The following is a 17,741-nucleotide window of genomic DNA, read 5'->3' on the forward strand; positions in this document are numbered from 1 at the left end:
TGCTGATTCTCCCCTTAAATGGAGTGTTTTAGGTTTATTTATAGTTTACCTCTCTATACATATACAAAATACCCAGAAAATATTGACAGTTTTTTCCTCAAATGGCTGAATTTACGTTTAAAAAGGAGTAGAAAAGAGGAAGAGGAGCAACTAGTGTTAAATATGGTTTGAAAGCTTCAATCATGTGAACATTCCCAGACTAACTCCTTCTTTTTCAACTAGTTTAAAATAGAGTGGCAATGGCTCAAAATGGCAACTGCCAAAATGTTCAAACCTTATTAAATATAAAAGCAGCACTATGATAGAATTTTAACATGTTTTTTTGTTTTGTTTTGTTTTGCGGTACGCGGGCCTCTCACTGTTGTGGCCTCTCCTGTTGTAGAGCACAGGCTCCGGACGTGCAGGCTCAGCGGCCATGGCTCACGGGCCCAGTCGCTCCGCGGCATGTGGGATCTTCCCAGACTGGGGCACGAACCCTTGTTCCCTGCATCGGCAGGCGGACTCTCAACCACTGCGCCACCAGAGAAGCCCTAACATGTTTTTAAGACGAGAGTTTGGAGTGAACTTTTGGGTCATAACTATTCCTATTTCCTTGCATTGCTAAAATAATTAGTGAAACTAAGCTCTTGCAATGGTCTTACTGGCATTTCCTTATTACATAATCTAAAATGTACATTTATTTTTAATATCTAAGTGCCAATGTTTTGAGAGTGTAATTTGTAAAATTGCCCAGGTCTGTGTACACATTGTCACAGGAGAGTGTTAACCTGTTTACTTTCTAATAATCTGCTTACATACCATGAGGAATTCATGATTTGGGGCATAGTCTCTAAATGTGTGAAAAGCTAACCATGTTACACATACAGAAATCACTTCAACTCTCTACTGTTGGAATTGTGAGAAGGTAGATGCAGAAAAGCAGCAAACCATATACAGATCTATTGCTTTTGTGAGGAGTTAATCTTGTTGACATATTTATATGAACTTGCATAAAAATGCCTGAAAAGCATGCTGTTGACTTCAGTTGTTCATTAATATTGATCATATGCTGTCCCCATTGTGTTAGGTGCTACTTAAAGATTACCTACAAAAGTATTACAGCATTATCGATTTTAAAACTCCCTGAAGCCTCTGGTATCTTGCAAGTCCGCTTATACTTTCATTAAGAATGACATTACCAAGTGTTGTCTAATCAGATAATTTCGACCTTTATGACTACTATTCAGAACTGAAGCTCGTAACCACCATTGCGTATACTTCTTCTGTACACCTGTAATACAAAAAGAAGCAGACTTTTGAAATGGAAATGAATTGAGATGGCCCTCGTTTTTACAAGCTCTGAGTGGTTCAGTAACACTACTTTGATTTCAAATTTTGCTCTGCTGTTAAATTGTTTTCAACGTGATGTATAAGTTATAGATTAGCGCTGACGTGTTACAAAAAATATATGAGGTGTCCTAAATATTCCAAAGTTGGCACAAACGTTAAGAATGTGGCCATATTACAAACATTTGTTAATATGATTATCACTAAGGAAATTATAGAATTAAATTTTCAGAAACCATTACATAAATTAAAAAATGTTAATACTGAGCATAGTATATTTGCAGTGAAAGATAACCATTAAAATTACGTTTAAAAAGCTTTAAGCTTGTAAGCTTAAACAGGGTCTCCGCAGAAGATATAAATGGTTATCACTCATTAGTCCCATATCGTTGTTTATTAAAAATTTATCAGAAACCTACTGTGTGCTGACCATGTCTCTTACCACAGAGAATTAAGGGTCTAATGGAGAAAAGTATCATGTAACCAGTCATTTCAACACTCTACCGTGAGTTCTCCAAAAGAATGTATACAAGGCATATAACATCAGTTTCATGATATAATTATTAGGGACGAAAAAGAAAAAAGTCTGTATGTTGGGCAGTGTCAACTTCTTATCTTCACAGTATAAGCAACGGTATACACATACCAAATATATTATTGCAAAATAATAGGGGGAAATGCATTTGACAGTTGATTTCTAACATAGCTGAAGTGGAGTACTGTTAGCATAGCAGAGCCTTTCTATATTCATAATATCTAACATGCTGACCCATTTGCTGAAAATACTCTGAAATATTTCCATTTAGGAAGCCTTTGGAGTCCTGTATTATTTATAGGAATGTGCTTAGTGAGTGCATGCTGATTCTGTAGGCATCTGTCAAGATTAACATATTAATCTACAGATCTTCAACGGGGCAGGAAGTGTGGCCTAATGGAAAGGGCTTAGGTTTGTAGTCGGGCAGAATGTGCTAAAGAAAATCTTGGCTTTTGCAGTTACACATGTTACTTAACCTCTCTGTGCAAACCTGTTTTCTTGCCTGTAGAATAAAGATATGTTCTTACAGAGCATCATAAAGAATACTATGTATTTCATGTTGCTTAGCGTATAAAGCACTCTAGAAAGGTTAAATCCTTGCGCCATTTGCCTTATCTCATCCTCGCCCTGTAAATGAAAATCATTGAATTTCTTAGAGTAGGAAAAATAACAGCAGCTACAACCTTTGTAACAGATAATCTTTTTATGAAACCCAGATGTCAGCTGAGGTCATGATGTCTTTGGGGGTATAAATAAAATGAGCTCCAACTCTCTAGCTCGTATCTTTGGGGAATCTCAGAGGCTGCACCAAGATTGCTGGGCAGACTTTGCCTGTGCCCTCAGGAAATATCTGAAGTGTCTAGGACTAGATACCTCTGTCAGCTCGGTCTTCAGGTTCCTGTATCCACTGGATTCTTGAGTCCCTCAGGCGTCGTGTCCTGCAACACTTCTTCCCTTCTGCCAGGATGAGCCAGGTGAATAGCACAGCTCTTTCCCCTTGATTTCCCCCAATACAACACACAGGTATGACTGTAGATCTGAATAGTCCAGCAGAGACAGGTCACATTGCAGCAGTGCCAACAACTTAAACCTGAATTTTAGACATCACAGTTTCTTACCAGCTACTTTTCATCCCTATTACAGCTTCACAGCATACTGCTTGACCCCCCTCGCTCCCTGAAATTTACTTCCATCTCTGCTTGTGGGGTCTCCCCTCCTGGGTTGTCCCCATTCATTCCTAAGTTCTTCCCTCTATACGGCAGAGCCACTAACTCATCCACAGCTTCTAGCCAAGTTCTACTTTTCCAGAGATGCAGGAAGCATGAGTAAACAGAGTCATCTATTCCAGGCTCTCATATTTGCTCCTTGTTCTTCCAAGTGACTTCCATTGACCACTTTCCTCGTGATCACGGCTTTAACTGCTCCCAAGGACTGGCAGAGGCCTTACTATTTCAGGTGTTTGCTTTTTATCCCTCCCTCACCCAGCTCTGTAAGTAGAAGGGAACATGGAAAATATTTATTTTCTTTCTGATATAAATAATATCACTCTCTTGAGGGGTCAGAAATAGCTTAAACATTTTTGGTTTTAATAACATTTTCCTACTAGAGAGAATTCCTTAAACTCAACATTCCTCATATTAGTTGAGGTTTTTGGTTTTTATTTTTGAGAAATCACTGAATTCTTATTAGGCTTGTTTCCTCATCTGTAAAATTGAAAGATTGGATTAGGTGATCTCCAACACTCCTTATTTGTTTAAAATTATATAATTCTTAGGCTATAATTCTTAATTATTTTTGGCAATTATATGCATGGCTATCAGTTATCAGTTAATAAAAAAATCTAGGTCATGTATTTTCTTATTTTGAGTGAACTGAAGAGTTAACCCTCTAATGTCACGTTTATTTCTTTCACTCCTCCCCAGTTGGTTGATTCTGTAAAGAATGTAGGTTTTAGGATCACAGATTCTTAGCTTGAGACCTAAATGCATCACTTGTAGATGTTCATTTGGGAAATATTATCTAATCTTTCTGTCTTTAAGTTTTTGAAAAAGGTAAAAGAGAATGGTAAGGACAACTACATCATCTAGTTGCTAGGAGGAATAAATGAGATTATTTATGTGAAAGGAATTTGTAAGTTGTCAGGCATCGTTAATGTTAATTAATTTGAGAGGAGGGAGGAAATAGAAAGTGAGAAAGAAGAGAATAAGGGAGGGATTCTGTAGCATGGTTTGCATCTCTTCGTGATGGAGAAAAATGACCACTGGTGTTAACACCTTCTTCCTGTCTCAAACATCTACAACATACCACCTCAAGGACAGGTGTTGGTTGGTCTAATTGACAAGTACTACATAGCACTAAACTACCTACTTGAATAAATGTATTATTTTTAATTGGTATGAAGATATCTGGAGAAAAATCACAGCTACATTGATTTCTTTTCACTCTTTGAAAGTCAGCCCTACCAAGAATTGAGGATCTAGACACCAGAGTTGCCACATTGTTGCCTATTTCACATATATCTTTATTACATTCTACAACCATTGAATTTCATGAAATTTTAAACTGGAAGAAACTGTCAAACAGTTACTGGAGGAGGTGATAGAATTATGAAGTCTTGCAGGATAGCGTTGCCCAAACTCTGAGTGCTTTCTGTTGTCAACTTTGTGATGATGGTGAATTTCCTTTTCTCTCATCAAGTTGTTAAATGGTTTTGACCCACACTTGGGTAGCCATTCACTATTGCGACCTTTTAATACAGCAGCCCCAAAACCTTTTTGGCACCAGGGACCTGTTTCGTGGAAGACAATTTTTCCACGGACAGCGGTGGGGAGGGTGGATGGTTCAGGAGGTAATGCGATCGATGGGGAGAGATGGGGAGCCATGGGGAACGGCAGATGGAGCTTCGCTCGCTTGCCCGCTGCTCATCTTCTGCTATGCGGCCCGGTTCCTAACAGGCCGCGGACCGGTACCGGTCCATGGCCCAGGGGTTGGGGACCCCTTATTTAATAGCCTTGCCCCCACCCAGCTGACTCTGGTTATCACCATTCTTGTGCCAACACTTTCACCTACTCTCTAGTCTCTGCTGAAACCACTCACTTTTCTTCTTCACTAATCTTCCTCCAGACTCTGGAATTTATCTCTACATACGGAGTCAGACACTTGGTTTAATTACTCTCGCTTGCCTTTTCTAGTATGTACATCTTAACTTTCTCTTCAGTGATTTTTGTTTCACATAAGTGTGTTCTAGTCTCTCCAATTAAAAAAAAAAAGGACAAAATTAGAGAATACTATATATTTTGCTTAGCCTTTCTTCATCTCCCAGGGAGAACTTTTTCTTCCTTCAACTTTTCTTCACAAACTCCAATCTGGATTCTGCCCTGAGTCAATTAGCATCTTCCAAGAGGCCAACTAACAATATAAGATAGAATTAGACATGCAAAAGGTTTATTGGAGGGGGGGGGATAACTGTGATGGACAAACGGGAGAGAGAGCAAGAGTAGGTAGGATGAGCCTTCAGAGACTGTGACACAAGCCTGTCAACTCTGAAGGGAGAAAAGGAATGAAGGAATATTGCAAAGAAAAAGCCTTGGATGCTATGCCAGTTGAAAAAATCTCAGCCATACCAAAGGGGCACCCCAGAGTAAAGAATGTGCAGTAGAGGAGTCCCAGGGTCAGGCAGGACTGGACCAGCTCTACACCTCCACCCCGGCAGCTGGTTCCCTCCAAGGGAGGTGAAGCACCACAATCCTATTGACTCTCACAGTACCAGTCACTCTGGTGAAGTTACTTTCTCAAAGCTTAAAAATAACTCTCGGGCTTCCCTGGTGGCGCAGTGGTTGAGAGTCCGCCTGCCGATGCAGGGGACGCGGGTTCGTGCCCCGGTCCGGGAAGATCCCACATGCAGTGTAGTGGCTGGGCCCATGAGCCATGGCCGCTGAGCCTGCGCGTCTGGAGCCTGTGCTCCGCAACGGGAGAGGCCACAGCAGTGAGAGGCCCGCGTACCGCAAAAAATAAAAATAAAAATAAAATAACTCCTGTCTATATTTGCAACTTTCAATGAGCTACTTCCTACACATGGGCAAAAATTGTAGTTCTCCCAAAGTATGCCCCACCACAAGCTCACAGATAGTCGAAAAAATTATTGCAACCAGCTATCCACTCCACTTGACCCATGCGGTTATAGTCACTTACAAGCTTATGCTACTTTCACCAGCAGGATACAAAAGCTCCTCTGTGTTTGTGACTCTAGAAATTGCCATTCACTATTACTTTTTAAACATGCAGAAGAGATGCTATAATTCAGAGACCTTAATAACAATATTTTACTTAGTGCTAATACTTTCTGAGTGTTTCATATGTGTCTGTTCTGGGTATTTTATATGTATGAATTTTTTTTTAACATCTTTATTGGGGTATAATTGCTTTACAATGGTGTGTTAGTTTCTGCTTTATAACAAAATGAATCAGTTGTACATATACATATGTTCCCATATCTCTTTCCTCTTGCGTCTCACTCCCTCCCACCCTCCCTATCCCACCCCTCCAGGCGGTTACAAAGCACCGAGCTGATCTCCCTGTGCTATGCGGCAGCTTCCCACTAGCTATCTACCTTACGTTTGGTAGTTTATATATGTCCATGCCTCTCTCTCGCTTTGTCACAGCTCACCCTTCCCCCTTCCCATATCCTCAAGTCCGTTCTCTAGTAGGTCTGGGTCTTTATTCCTGTCTTACCCCTAGGTTCTTCGTGACATTTTTTTTTCTTAAATTCCATATATATGTGTTAGCATACGGTATTTGTCTTTCTCTTTCTGACTTACTTCACTCTGTATGACAGACTCTAGGTCTATCCACCTCATTACAAATAGCTCAATTTCATTTCTTTTTATGGCTGAGTAATATTCCATTGTATATATGTGCCACATCTTCTTTATCCATTCATCCAAAGATGGGCACTTAGGTTGTTTCCATCTCCGGGCTATTGTAAATACAGCTGCAATGAACATTTTGGTACATGACTCTTTTTGAATTATGGTTTTCTCAGGGTATATGCCCAGTAGTGGGATTGCTGGGTCATATGGTAGTTCTATTTGTAGTTTTTTAAGGAACCTCCATACTGTTCTCCATAGTGGCTGTACCAATTCACATTCCCACCAGCAGTGCAGGAGTGTTCCCTTTTCTCCACACTCTCTCCAGCATTTATTATTTCTAGATTTTTTGATGATGGCCATTCTGACTGGTGTGAGATGATATCTCACTGTAGTTTTGATTTGCATTTCTCTAATGATTAGTGATGTTGAGCATTCTTTCATGTGTTTCTTGGCAGTCTGTATATCTTCTTTGGAGAAATGTCTATTTAGGTCTTCTGCCCATTGTTGGATTGGGTTGTTTGTTTTTTTGTTATTGAGCTGCATGAGCTGCTTGTAAATTTTGGAGATTAATTCTTTGTCAGTTGCTTCATTTGCAAATATTTTCTCCCATTCTGAGGGTTGTCTTTTGGTCTTGTTTATGGTTTCCTTTGCTGTGCAAAAGCTTTGAAGTTTCAATCGGTCCCATTTGCTTATTTTTGTTTTTATTTCCATTTCTCTAGGAGGTGGGTCAAAAAGGATCTTGCTGTGATTTATGTCATACAGTGTTCTGCCTATGTTTTCCTCTAAGAGTTTGATAGTTTCTGGACTTACATTTAGGTCTTTAATCCATTTTGAGCTTATTTCTCTGTATGGTGGTAGGGAGTGATCTAATTTCATACTTTTACATGTACCTGTCTAGTTTTCCCAGCACCACTTATTGAAGAGGCTGTCATTTCTCCACTCTACATTCCTGCCTCCTTTATCAAAGATAAGGTGACCATATGTGTATGGGTTTATCTCTGGGCTTTCTATCCTGTTCCATTGATCTATATTTCTGTTTTTGTGCCAGTACCATACTGTCTTGATTACTGTAGCTTTGTAGTATAGTCTGAAGTCAGGGAGCCTGATTCCTCCAGCTCCGTTTTTCGTTCTCCAGATTGCTTTGGCTATTCGGGGTCTTTGTGTTTCCATACAAATTGTGAAATTTTTTGTTCTAATTCTGTGAAAAATTCCCGTGGTAGTTTGATAGGAATTGCATTGAATCTGTAGATTGCTTTCGGTAGTAGAGTCATTTTCACAATATTGCTTCTTCCAATCCAAGAACATGGTATATCTCTCCATCTATTTGTATCATATTTAATTTCTTTCATCAGTGTCTTATAATTTTCTGCATACAGGTCTTCTGTCTCCTTAGGTAGGTTTATTCCTAAATATTTTATTCTTTTTGTTGCAATGGTAAATGGGACTATTTTCTTGATTTCACTTTCAGATTTTTCATCATTAGTGTATAGGAATGCCAGAGATTTCTGTGCATTAATTTTGTATCCTGCAACTTTACCAAATCCATTGATTAGCTGTAGTAGTTTTCTGGTAGCATCTTTAGGATTCACTATGTATAGTATCATGGCATCTGCAAACAGTGACAGCTTTACTTCTTCTTTTCCAATTTGGATTCCTTTTATTTCCTTTTCTTCTCAGATTGCTGTGGCTAAAACTTACAAAACTATGTTCAATAAGAGCGGTGAGAGTGGGCAACCTTGTCTTGTTCCTGATCTTAGTGGAAATGCTTTCGGTTTTTCACCATTGAGGACAATGTTGGCTGTGGGTTTGTCATATATGGCCTTTATTATGTTGAGGAAAGTTCCCTCAATGCCTACTTTCTGCAGGATTTTATCATAAAAGAGTGTTGAATTTTGTCAAAAGCTTTCTCCGCATCTATTGAGATGATCATATGGTTTTTCTCCTTCAATTTCTTAATATGGTTTATCACATTGATTGATTTGCATATATTGAAGAATCCTTGCATTCCTGGGATAAACCCCACTTGATCATGGTGTATGATCCTTTTAATGTGCTGTTGGATTCTGTTTGCTAGTATTTTGTTGAGGATTTTTGCATCTATGTTCGTCAGTGTTATTGGCCTGTAGTTTTCTTTGTGACATCCTTGTCTGGTTTTGGTATCAAGGTGATGGTGGCCTCGTAGAATGAATTTGGGAGTGTTCCTCCCTCTGTTATATTTTGGAAGAGTTTGAGAAGGATAGGTGTTAGCTCTTTTCTAAATGTTTGATAGAATTCGCCTGTGAAGCCATCTGGTCCTGGGCTTTTTTTTGTTGGAAGATTTTTAATCACAGTTTCAATTTCTGTGCTTGTGATTGGTCTGTTCATATTTTCTATTTCTTCCTGATTCAGTCTTGGCAGGTTGTGCATTTCTAAGAATTTGTCCATTTCTTCCAGGTTGTCCATTTTATTGGCACAGAGTTGCTTGTAGTAATCTCTCATGATCTTTTGTATTTCTACAGTGTCAGTTGTTACTTCTTTTTCATTTCTAATTTTATTGATTTGAGTTTTCTCCCTCTTTTTTTTTTGATGAGTCTGGCTAATGGTTTATCTATTTTGTTTATCTTCTCAAAGAACCAGCTTTTAGTTTTATTGATCTTTGCTATCATTGGCTTCATTTCTTTTTCATTTATTTCTGATCAGATTTTTATGATTTCTTTCCTTCTGCTAATTTTGGGGTTTTTTTGTGCTTCTTTCTCTAATTGCTTGAGGTGCAAGGTTAGGTTGTTTATTTGAGATGTTTCCTGTTTCTTAAGGTGGGCTTGTATTGCTATAAACTTCCCTCTTAGAACTGCTTTTGCTGCATCCCATAGGTTTTGGGTCGTTGTGTCTCCATTATCATTTGTTTCTAGGTATTTTTTCATTTCCTCTTTGATTTCTTCAGTGATCTCTTGGTTGTGTAGTAGTGTATTGTTTAGCCTCCATGTGTTTGTATTTTTTACAGATTTTTTCCTGTAATTGATATCTAGTCTCATAGCGTTGTGGTCGGAAAGATACTTGATATGATTTCAGTTTTCTTAAATTTACCAAGACTTGATTTGTGACCCAAGATATGATCTATCCTGGAGAATGTTCCATGAGCACTTGAGAAAAATGTGTATTCTGTTGTTTTTGGATGGAATGTCCTATAAATATCAGTTAAGTCTATCTTGTTTAATGTATCATTTAAAGCTTGTGTTTCCTTATTTATTTTCATTTTGGATGATCTGTCCATTGGTGAAAGTGGGGTGTTGAAGTCCCCTACTATGAATGTGTTACTGTCGATGTCCCCTTTTATGGCTGTTTGTATTTGCCTTATGTATTGAGGTGCTCCTATGTTGGGTGCGTAAATATTTACAGTTGTTATATCTTCTTCTTGGATCGATCCCTTGATCATTATGTAGTGTCCTTCTTTGTCTCTTGTAATAGTCTTTATTTTAAAGTCTATTTTCTCTGATATTAGAATTGCTACTCCAGGTTTCTTTTGGTTTCCATTTGCATGGAACATCTTTTTCCATCCCCTTACTTTCAGTCTGTATGTGTCTCTAGGTCTGAAGTGGGTCTCTTGTAGACAGCATATATATGGGTCTTGTTTTTGTATCCATTCAGCCAATCTGTGTGTTTTGGTGGGAGCATTTAGTCCATTTACATTTAAGGTAATTATCAATATGTTTGTTCCTATTCCCATATTCTAAATTGTTTGGGGTTCATTATTGTAGGTCTTTTCCTTCTCTTATGTTTCTTGCCTAGAGAAGTTCCTTTAGCATTTGTTTTAAAGCTGGTTTGGTGTTGCTGAACTCTCTCAACTTTTGCTTGTCTGTAAAGGTTTTAATTTCTCCATCAAATCTGAATGAGATCCTTGCTGGGTAGAGTAATCTTGGTTGCAGGTTTTTCTCCGTCATCACTTTAAATATGTCCAGCCATCCCTTGTGGCTTGCAGAGTTTCTGCTGAAAGATCAGCTGTTAACCTTATGGGGATTCCCTTGTGTGTTATTTGTTGTTTTTCCCTTGCTGCTTTTAATATGCTTTTTTGTATTTAAAATTGACAGTTTGATTAATATGTGTCTTGGCGTATTTCTCCTTGGATTTATCCTGTATGGGACTCTCTGTGCTTCCTGGACTTGAATAACTATTTCCTTTCCCATATTAGGGAAGTTTTCAACTGTAATATCTTCAAATATTTTCTCAGTCCCTTTCTTTTTCTCTTCTTCTTCTGGAAACCCTATAATTCGAATGTTGGTGCATTTAATGTTGTCTCAGAGGTCTCTGAGACTGTCTTCAGTTCTTTTCATTCTTTTTTCTTTATTCTGCTCTGCAGTAGTTATTTCCACTATTTTATCTTCCAGGTCACTTATGCATTCTGCTGCCTCAGTTATTCTGCTATTGATCCCATCTAGAGTATTTTTCATTTCATTTATTGTGTTGTTCATCATGGTTTGTTTTATCTTTAGTTCTTCTAGGTCCTTGTTAAATGTTTCTTGCATTTTCTCTCTTCTGTTTCCAAGATTTTGGATCATCTTTACTATCATTATTCTGAATTCTTTTTCAGGTAGACTGCCTATTTCCTCTCATTTGTTAGGTCTGGTGGGTTTTTATCTTGCTCCTTCCTCTGCTGTGTTTTTCTGTTCTCATTTTGCTTATCTTACAGTGTTTGGGGTCTCCTTTTTGCAGGCTGCAGGTTCATAGTTCCCGTTGTTTTAGGTGTCTGTCCCCAGTGGCTAAGATTGGTTCAGTGGGTTGTGTAGGCTTCCTGGTGGAGGGGACTAGTGCCTGTGTTCTGGTGGATGAGGCTGGATCTTGTCTTTTTGGTGGGCAGGTCCACGTCTGGTGGTGTGTTTTGGGGTGTCTGTGGACTTATTATGATTTTGGACAGCCTCTCTGCTAATGGGTGGGGTTGTGTTCCTGTTTTGGTAGTTGTTTGGCATAGGGTGTCCAGCACTGTAGCTTGCTGGTCGTTGAGTGAAGTTGGGTGCTGGCATTGAGATGGAGGTCTCTGGGAGATTTTTGCCGTTTGATATTATGTGGAGCTGGGAGGTCTTTTGTTGACCAGTGTCCTTAAGTTGGCTCTCCCACCTCAGAGGCACAGCACTGACTCCTGGCTGCAGCACCAAGAGCCTTTCCTCCACACGGCTCAGAATAAAAGGGAGAAAAAGCAGAGAGAAAGAATTAGTAGAAGTAGGAAGAAAGAAAGGAAGGAAGGAAGGAAGGAAGGAAGAAAGAAGAAAAGAAGGAAAGAGGGAAAGAAAGGAAGGAGGGAGGGAGGTAGGGACGGTGGGAGGTGGGAAGGAAGGAAAAAAGAAAGAAAGAAGGAAGATAAAGTAAAATAAAATAGAGTAAAATATAATAAAGTTATTAAATTAAAAATAATTATTAAGAAAAGAAATTTTAAAAAAACGGACGGATACAACCTTAGGACAAATGGTGGAAGCAAAGCTATACAGACAAAATCTCACACAGAAGCATACACATACACACTCATAAAAAGAGGAAAAGGGGAAAAAATCATAAATCTTGCTCTCAAAGTCCACCTCCTCAATTTGGGATGATTCGTTGTCTAAAGGAGGGAAGGAAGGAAAAAGAAAGAAAGAAAGAAGATAAAGTAAAATAAAAGTTATTAAAATTAATATTAAGAAAGAAAAAAAAATTTTTTAAATATGGACGGATAGAACCCTAGGACACATGGTAGAAGCAAAGCTGTACAGACAAAATCTCACACAGAAGCATACACATACAGACTCACAAAAAGAAGAAAAGGGGAAAAAATCGTAAATCTTGCTCTCAAAGTCGACCTCCTTAATTTGGGATCATTCCTTATCTATTCCACAGATGCAGCGTACATCAAGTTGATTGTGGAGCTATAATCCGCTGCTTCTGAGGCTGCTGGGAGAGATTTCCCTTTCTCTTTGTTTTCACAGCTCCCAGAGGCTCAGCTTTGGATTTGGCCCCGCCTCTGCGTGTAGGTCGCCAGAGGGCGTCTGTGTTTTTCTCAGACAGGACGGGGTTAAAGGAGCCGCTGATTCAGGGACTCTGGATTACTCAGGCCGGGGAGGGGGTGGGGAGGGGCACGGAGTGAGGGGCGGGCCTGCGGCGTCGTGGGGGTGGGGGGAGGGGCACGGGGGGTGGAGGGAGGGGCACGGAGGGAGGGGCGGGCCTGCGGCGGCAGAGGCCGGCGCGACGTTGCACCAGCCTGAGGCACGCCATGCGTTCTCCCGGGTAAGTTGTCCCTGGATCCCAGGAACCCGGCAGTGGCGGGCTGCACAGGCTCCCCGGAAAGGAGGTGTGGATAGTGACCTGTGCTCGCACACAGGTTTCTTGGCAGCGGCAGCAGCAGCCTTAGCGTCTCCTGCCGTCTCTGGGGTCCGTGCTTTTAGCCGCGGCTCGCGCCCGTCTCTGGAGCTCCTTTAAGCAGAGCTCTTAATCCCCTCTCCTCGCGCACCAGGAAACAAAGAGGGAAGAAAAAGTCTCTTGCCTCTTCGGCAGGTCCAGACTTTTCCCGGACTCCCTCCCGGCTAGCTGTGGTGCTCTATCCCCTTCAGGCTGTGTTCACACTGCCAACCCAGTCCTCTCCCTGTGCTGCGACCAAAGCCCAAGCCTCAGCTCCCAGCCCCGCCCGCCCTGGCGGGGGAGCAGACAAGCCTCTTGGGCTGGTGAGTGCAGGTCGGCACCGTTCCTCTGTGCGGGAATCTTGCCGCTTTGCCCTCCACACCCCTGTTGCTGCGCTCTCCTCCGCGGCTTCGAAGTTCCCTGCTTCCGCCTCCCGCAGTCTCCGCCCGCGAAGGGGCTTCCTAGTATGTAGAAACATTTCCTCCTTCACAGCTCCCTCCCACTGGTGCAGGTCCCGTCCCTATTCTTTTGTCTGTGTTTTTTTTTTTTTTTCTTTTGCCCTACCCAGGTACGTGGGGGAGTTTCTTGCCTTTTGGAAGGTCTGAGGTCTTCTGCCAGCATTCAGTAGGTGTTCTGTAGGAGTTGTTCCACGTGTAGATGTATTTCTGGTGTATCTGTGGGGAGGAAGGTGATCTCCGCGTCTTAGTCTTCCGCCATCTTCCCCTCGTCCCCCTCATTTATTTATTTATTTATTTATTTTTGGCTGTGCTGTGTCTTCGTTTCTGTGTGAAGGCTTTCTCTAGTTGCAGCGAGCGGGGGCCACTCTTCATCACTGTGCGCGGGCCTCTCACTATCACGGCCTCTCTTGTTGCGGAGCACAGGCTCCAGACGCACAGGCTCAGTCGTTGTGGCTCACGGGCCCAGTTGCTCCGCGGCATGTGGGATCTTCCCAGACCAGGGCTCGAACCCGTGTCCCCTGCATTGGCAGGCGGACTCTCAACCACTGCGCCACCAGGGAAGCCCTGTATGAATTCTTTTCATTTCTATCATCCCCCTTTGTGGTAGATTGTATTAGTATTGCATTCAACAGAAGATGAGACTGAGGTAAGGAGAGGTTATAAATCGTCCAAGACCACATGGCTAGAAAGTGATGAAACCAGGATTCAAACCCATGCCATTGATCTCTAGAACTCCCCCAACTACTACATTTCCTATGGCACTAATATCCAGAACACTTTCCTCTATAAAATTAATTGCAAAATGTTGACCCAATGTCTACTTTAAAGCATATGCATCATGCAGCAATATTCTTTTTCTATCTTTCAGGTCCCTGCACTCCTAATCCGTGCCATAACGGAGGAACCTGTGAAATAAGTGAAGCATACCGAGGGGATACATTCATAGGCTATGTCTGTAAATGTCCCCGAGGATTTAATGGGATTCACTGTCAGCACAGTAAGTCATCCACAGTCATTGTGCTTTTATTATCATTGATTGCAAAATATACAAGTCATTATTCTTGTTTGTAATAGAATGATAGAATCTTTGAGCAGCAAAGAACCTTGGCCATTGGCTAATGCTAGCTACTTCTCTCCCACTGAATACACCACATTCCCCACTGACTCCTAGACTGTGTTTCTATCCTCCCAGGCGTGTTGACCCTTTTCATCATTGTTCAGCCATACTTGCAAAATGCTGCTTTTATATTGAACTGATATGTGTCTCTTTCTTTCACATTTGTCCTAAAGCTGCATTCTTCAAGCTTCCTAGACATTATTCTGTTGATTCGGTTCAGAGATGATACCCAGAAAAGAAAACTGCCCACTCTGACCTATCTATAAGCCAGTTTCCTCCCTCTCACATGCCAGCAATTTTAGTGTGAAAATCTTTGTAAGTTCAACAACTGTGCTATCTGCATGTCTCTCTTTTATGCTTGTTCTTATTTAACCTGAAGTTAAACAAAATATGTCCACTTGTGATGATTTCTTCTTAGAAGTATGGCTCAACGTTACTGTCCTTCTAAGGATTTTTAACAGTAAAAGTCTGCCTTTGTATACTCTTACACTCTCCACCCTAGAACCCTGCAGCACAGGAAAAAAAAAAGTTAGGATGATATGACCTTGGGTGCAGTCCTTGCCACTAAACACTGGACAGCATCCCATCATGAAAATTCTATTCTCATTTCAAGAGGGGATTCCTCTGTAAGTGTGTGTGCTCTATGCAAGCAGCCCTTGATTGGGGGGCTCAAGTGGGGTTGCCAGACTGTCTTCCTCTGGATGCTGCTCTGACACTATGTCACAAAGCTTTGCCAATAAGTTAGTAATATTCTCTTCAGGTGATTAGGTAAATGTCAAGGCAGCCAGGATTCTGGGCTCCCATCTCTGTCTTTCCAGAGATGTTTTGAGATATTCATGTGTGAAGGCTGAGCAGTGATGCTACAATAAGGAAAAATCAGCTGTGGGGACTTTGGACTCAGCCTGACAAAAATCAGGAGCTTCTCAGTCCCTTGTTGGTGATCTGAGCCCTTAGAGACAGTTACAAGCAGTGTAGGTATTACAATAGGCTGTATTATATGTATTATAACAGGCTTCTACAGAAATTCCACAAATTCCTGGCCATTGCAGGTCTCCAGAAAAGTACGCAATATTCTCAAAGTCTCAGAGCCAGGATGCACTCTGCATTTTTTGCTGATGATTGGAAATCTGGCTCTGTCTGACATATCCAATTTTGCCTTACTCATTCTTAACATCATGGTCTTAATCATCACTCTAGTATTCGTGGCTTATATATTCACTACTCATGCTAGGACGTTCGCCATTCCCCTCTTCCCCTCCCTCTGATCAGTATCCTGTTCCTCCTTCAAGACTCAGGTTCTGTAAGACCTTAAACCTATGTTTAAGGTTTATGGGAAGGTGGAGGCTGAGGTATATTTAGAACTGGGATTTTGTGGTCTAAACAAACTGGGCCCTCTTCTCTGAAGTGCATCACTATTAGAAGCAGCAGAGAATAAGGGAAAGGGATTGGATTTGGAATCAGAGACCTGGATTTGAGACCTGACCTCTAAGTTATTGGATAAGTGACCCTGAGCCAGTCACTTGACCTTTCTGTGCTTGAAGACATATAAATAGAGGAATTGAACTAGAAATAAATGATCTCTGGCTCATACAAGCTAGGAGAGTATTATGACTAAATGGGTAGCTTGCTTACTGTACAAAGGTTATCAGGTCTTCCTCTTTACAGATAAAATTGAAAAGGATTATATATTGGGAAAGAAAATTTAGAAGTGCTGGAAGCCCTGAGAGCTTTTCCAGGTGGGAGAACCAAAAAAAGCAGCTGTTTAGTCCCTTGCAAGAACTGCTAGGGATTTGGGTTTGCGTTTCACAGTGGTAATTATCTTATAGCCTAGATATACTCTAGAACCTTGCTATTCAAAGTGTAGTCCTGCATCAGCATTTCCTGGAAGCTTGTTGGAAATGCAGATTACCAGGTGCCACCTCAAACCAATTAAATCAGAATCTGTTTTTAAAAATGATCCCCAGTTGACTCCTACACATATCGAAGTTTGAGGAAAACTGCACAAGGCTTTCAGTAGCTATAACCAGTCATCTCATAGGTTAAGGTAGCAACTTCTGCATTCAGTTACATAACAATGCATTACAGGCAAAATATTATCTTTTTGCTAATAAAAACTATAGTGAAAATCAGAGATGGACCAATATAATATGAACATTTCATTTGGGAAAAGAACTGAAAAAAATTCTTCAGACATCCCGTTATAGCAGGGCTTATTAATTTAGTTCTATATGACAGAATGTGAATTAAATATCTTTTGGAATATGCTAAATAGTTAAAGAATTTTAAGTTTCATGATATAGGAGTGACAAATACATAGTTAATAGGTTTAGTTTAACAACTATTTTGTCAGTATGTTACAAATTAGAAAAAATGTTTCCAGTGCTAGCATTAATATTACCTACATATTTTTTTTTAAATTAGGTTTTGGTTTTGCGAACAGTTGGAGGTTTACAGAAAAATTGAGCAGAGAGTACAGAAAGTTCCCGTATATCCCCCTTCCTTAGTCTTCTCTCTTATTAACTTGTTGCATTAATCGGGTATATTTGTTATAGTTGATGAACTGATATTAATATAGTATTATTAAGTAAAGTCCATAGTTTACATTAGGGTTTACTATTTGTACTGTACAGTTCTATGGATTTTGAAAAATGCATAATAGCATGTGTCCACCAAAGCCTCATACAAAATAGTTTCATTAACCTAAAAATCGGTGCTCTGCCTATTCATCCCTCCCTCCCTACACCCAACCCCTGGCAACCACTGATTTTTTTTTTTTTTACTGTCTCTGTGGTTTTGCCTTTTCCAGAATGTCATACAGTTGGAATCCTACAGTATGTAGCTGGAATCATATACTATGTAGACTTTTCAGAGTAACCTGTTTCACTTAGCAGTATGTATTTAAGTTTCCTCCACTTTTTGTGACTTGATATCTCTTTTTGTTTTTAACCACTGAATAATATTCCACTTTATGGATGTACTTCAATGTGTTCATTCGTTCACCTATTAAAGAACGTCTTAGTTGCTTCTATTTTTGGCAGTTATGAATAAAGCTGCCATAAACATTCATGTGCAGGTTTTTGTGTGGACATAAGTTTTCA

General features: G+C 40.4%; 1 protein-coding gene across 2 annotated transcripts in view; it reads left to right on the forward strand.

Moving 5' to 3' along the window:
• The window catches only part of EDIL3 (EGF like repeats and discoidin domains 3), a 431,167-nt gene that overhangs the window by 196,631 nt on the left and 216,795 nt on the right, over window positions 1-17,741 (forward strand). For both annotated transcript variants that reach the window (XM_032627364.1, XM_032627365.1), the window contains one exon: window positions 14,395-14,523. In XM_032627364.1, coding sequence (XP_032483255.1) covers window positions 14,395-14,523 — 129 coding nt within the window. The remainder of the gene's footprint in view (window positions 1-14,394; window positions 14,524-17,741) is intronic.

This window comes from Phocoena sinus, chromosome 3 (genome assembly GCF_008692025.1).
Source record: "Phocoena sinus isolate mPhoSin1 chromosome 3, mPhoSin1.pri, whole genome shotgun sequence".
Taxonomy (NCBI): Eukaryota; Metazoa; Chordata; class Mammalia; order Artiodactyla; family Phocoenidae; genus Phocoena; species Phocoena sinus.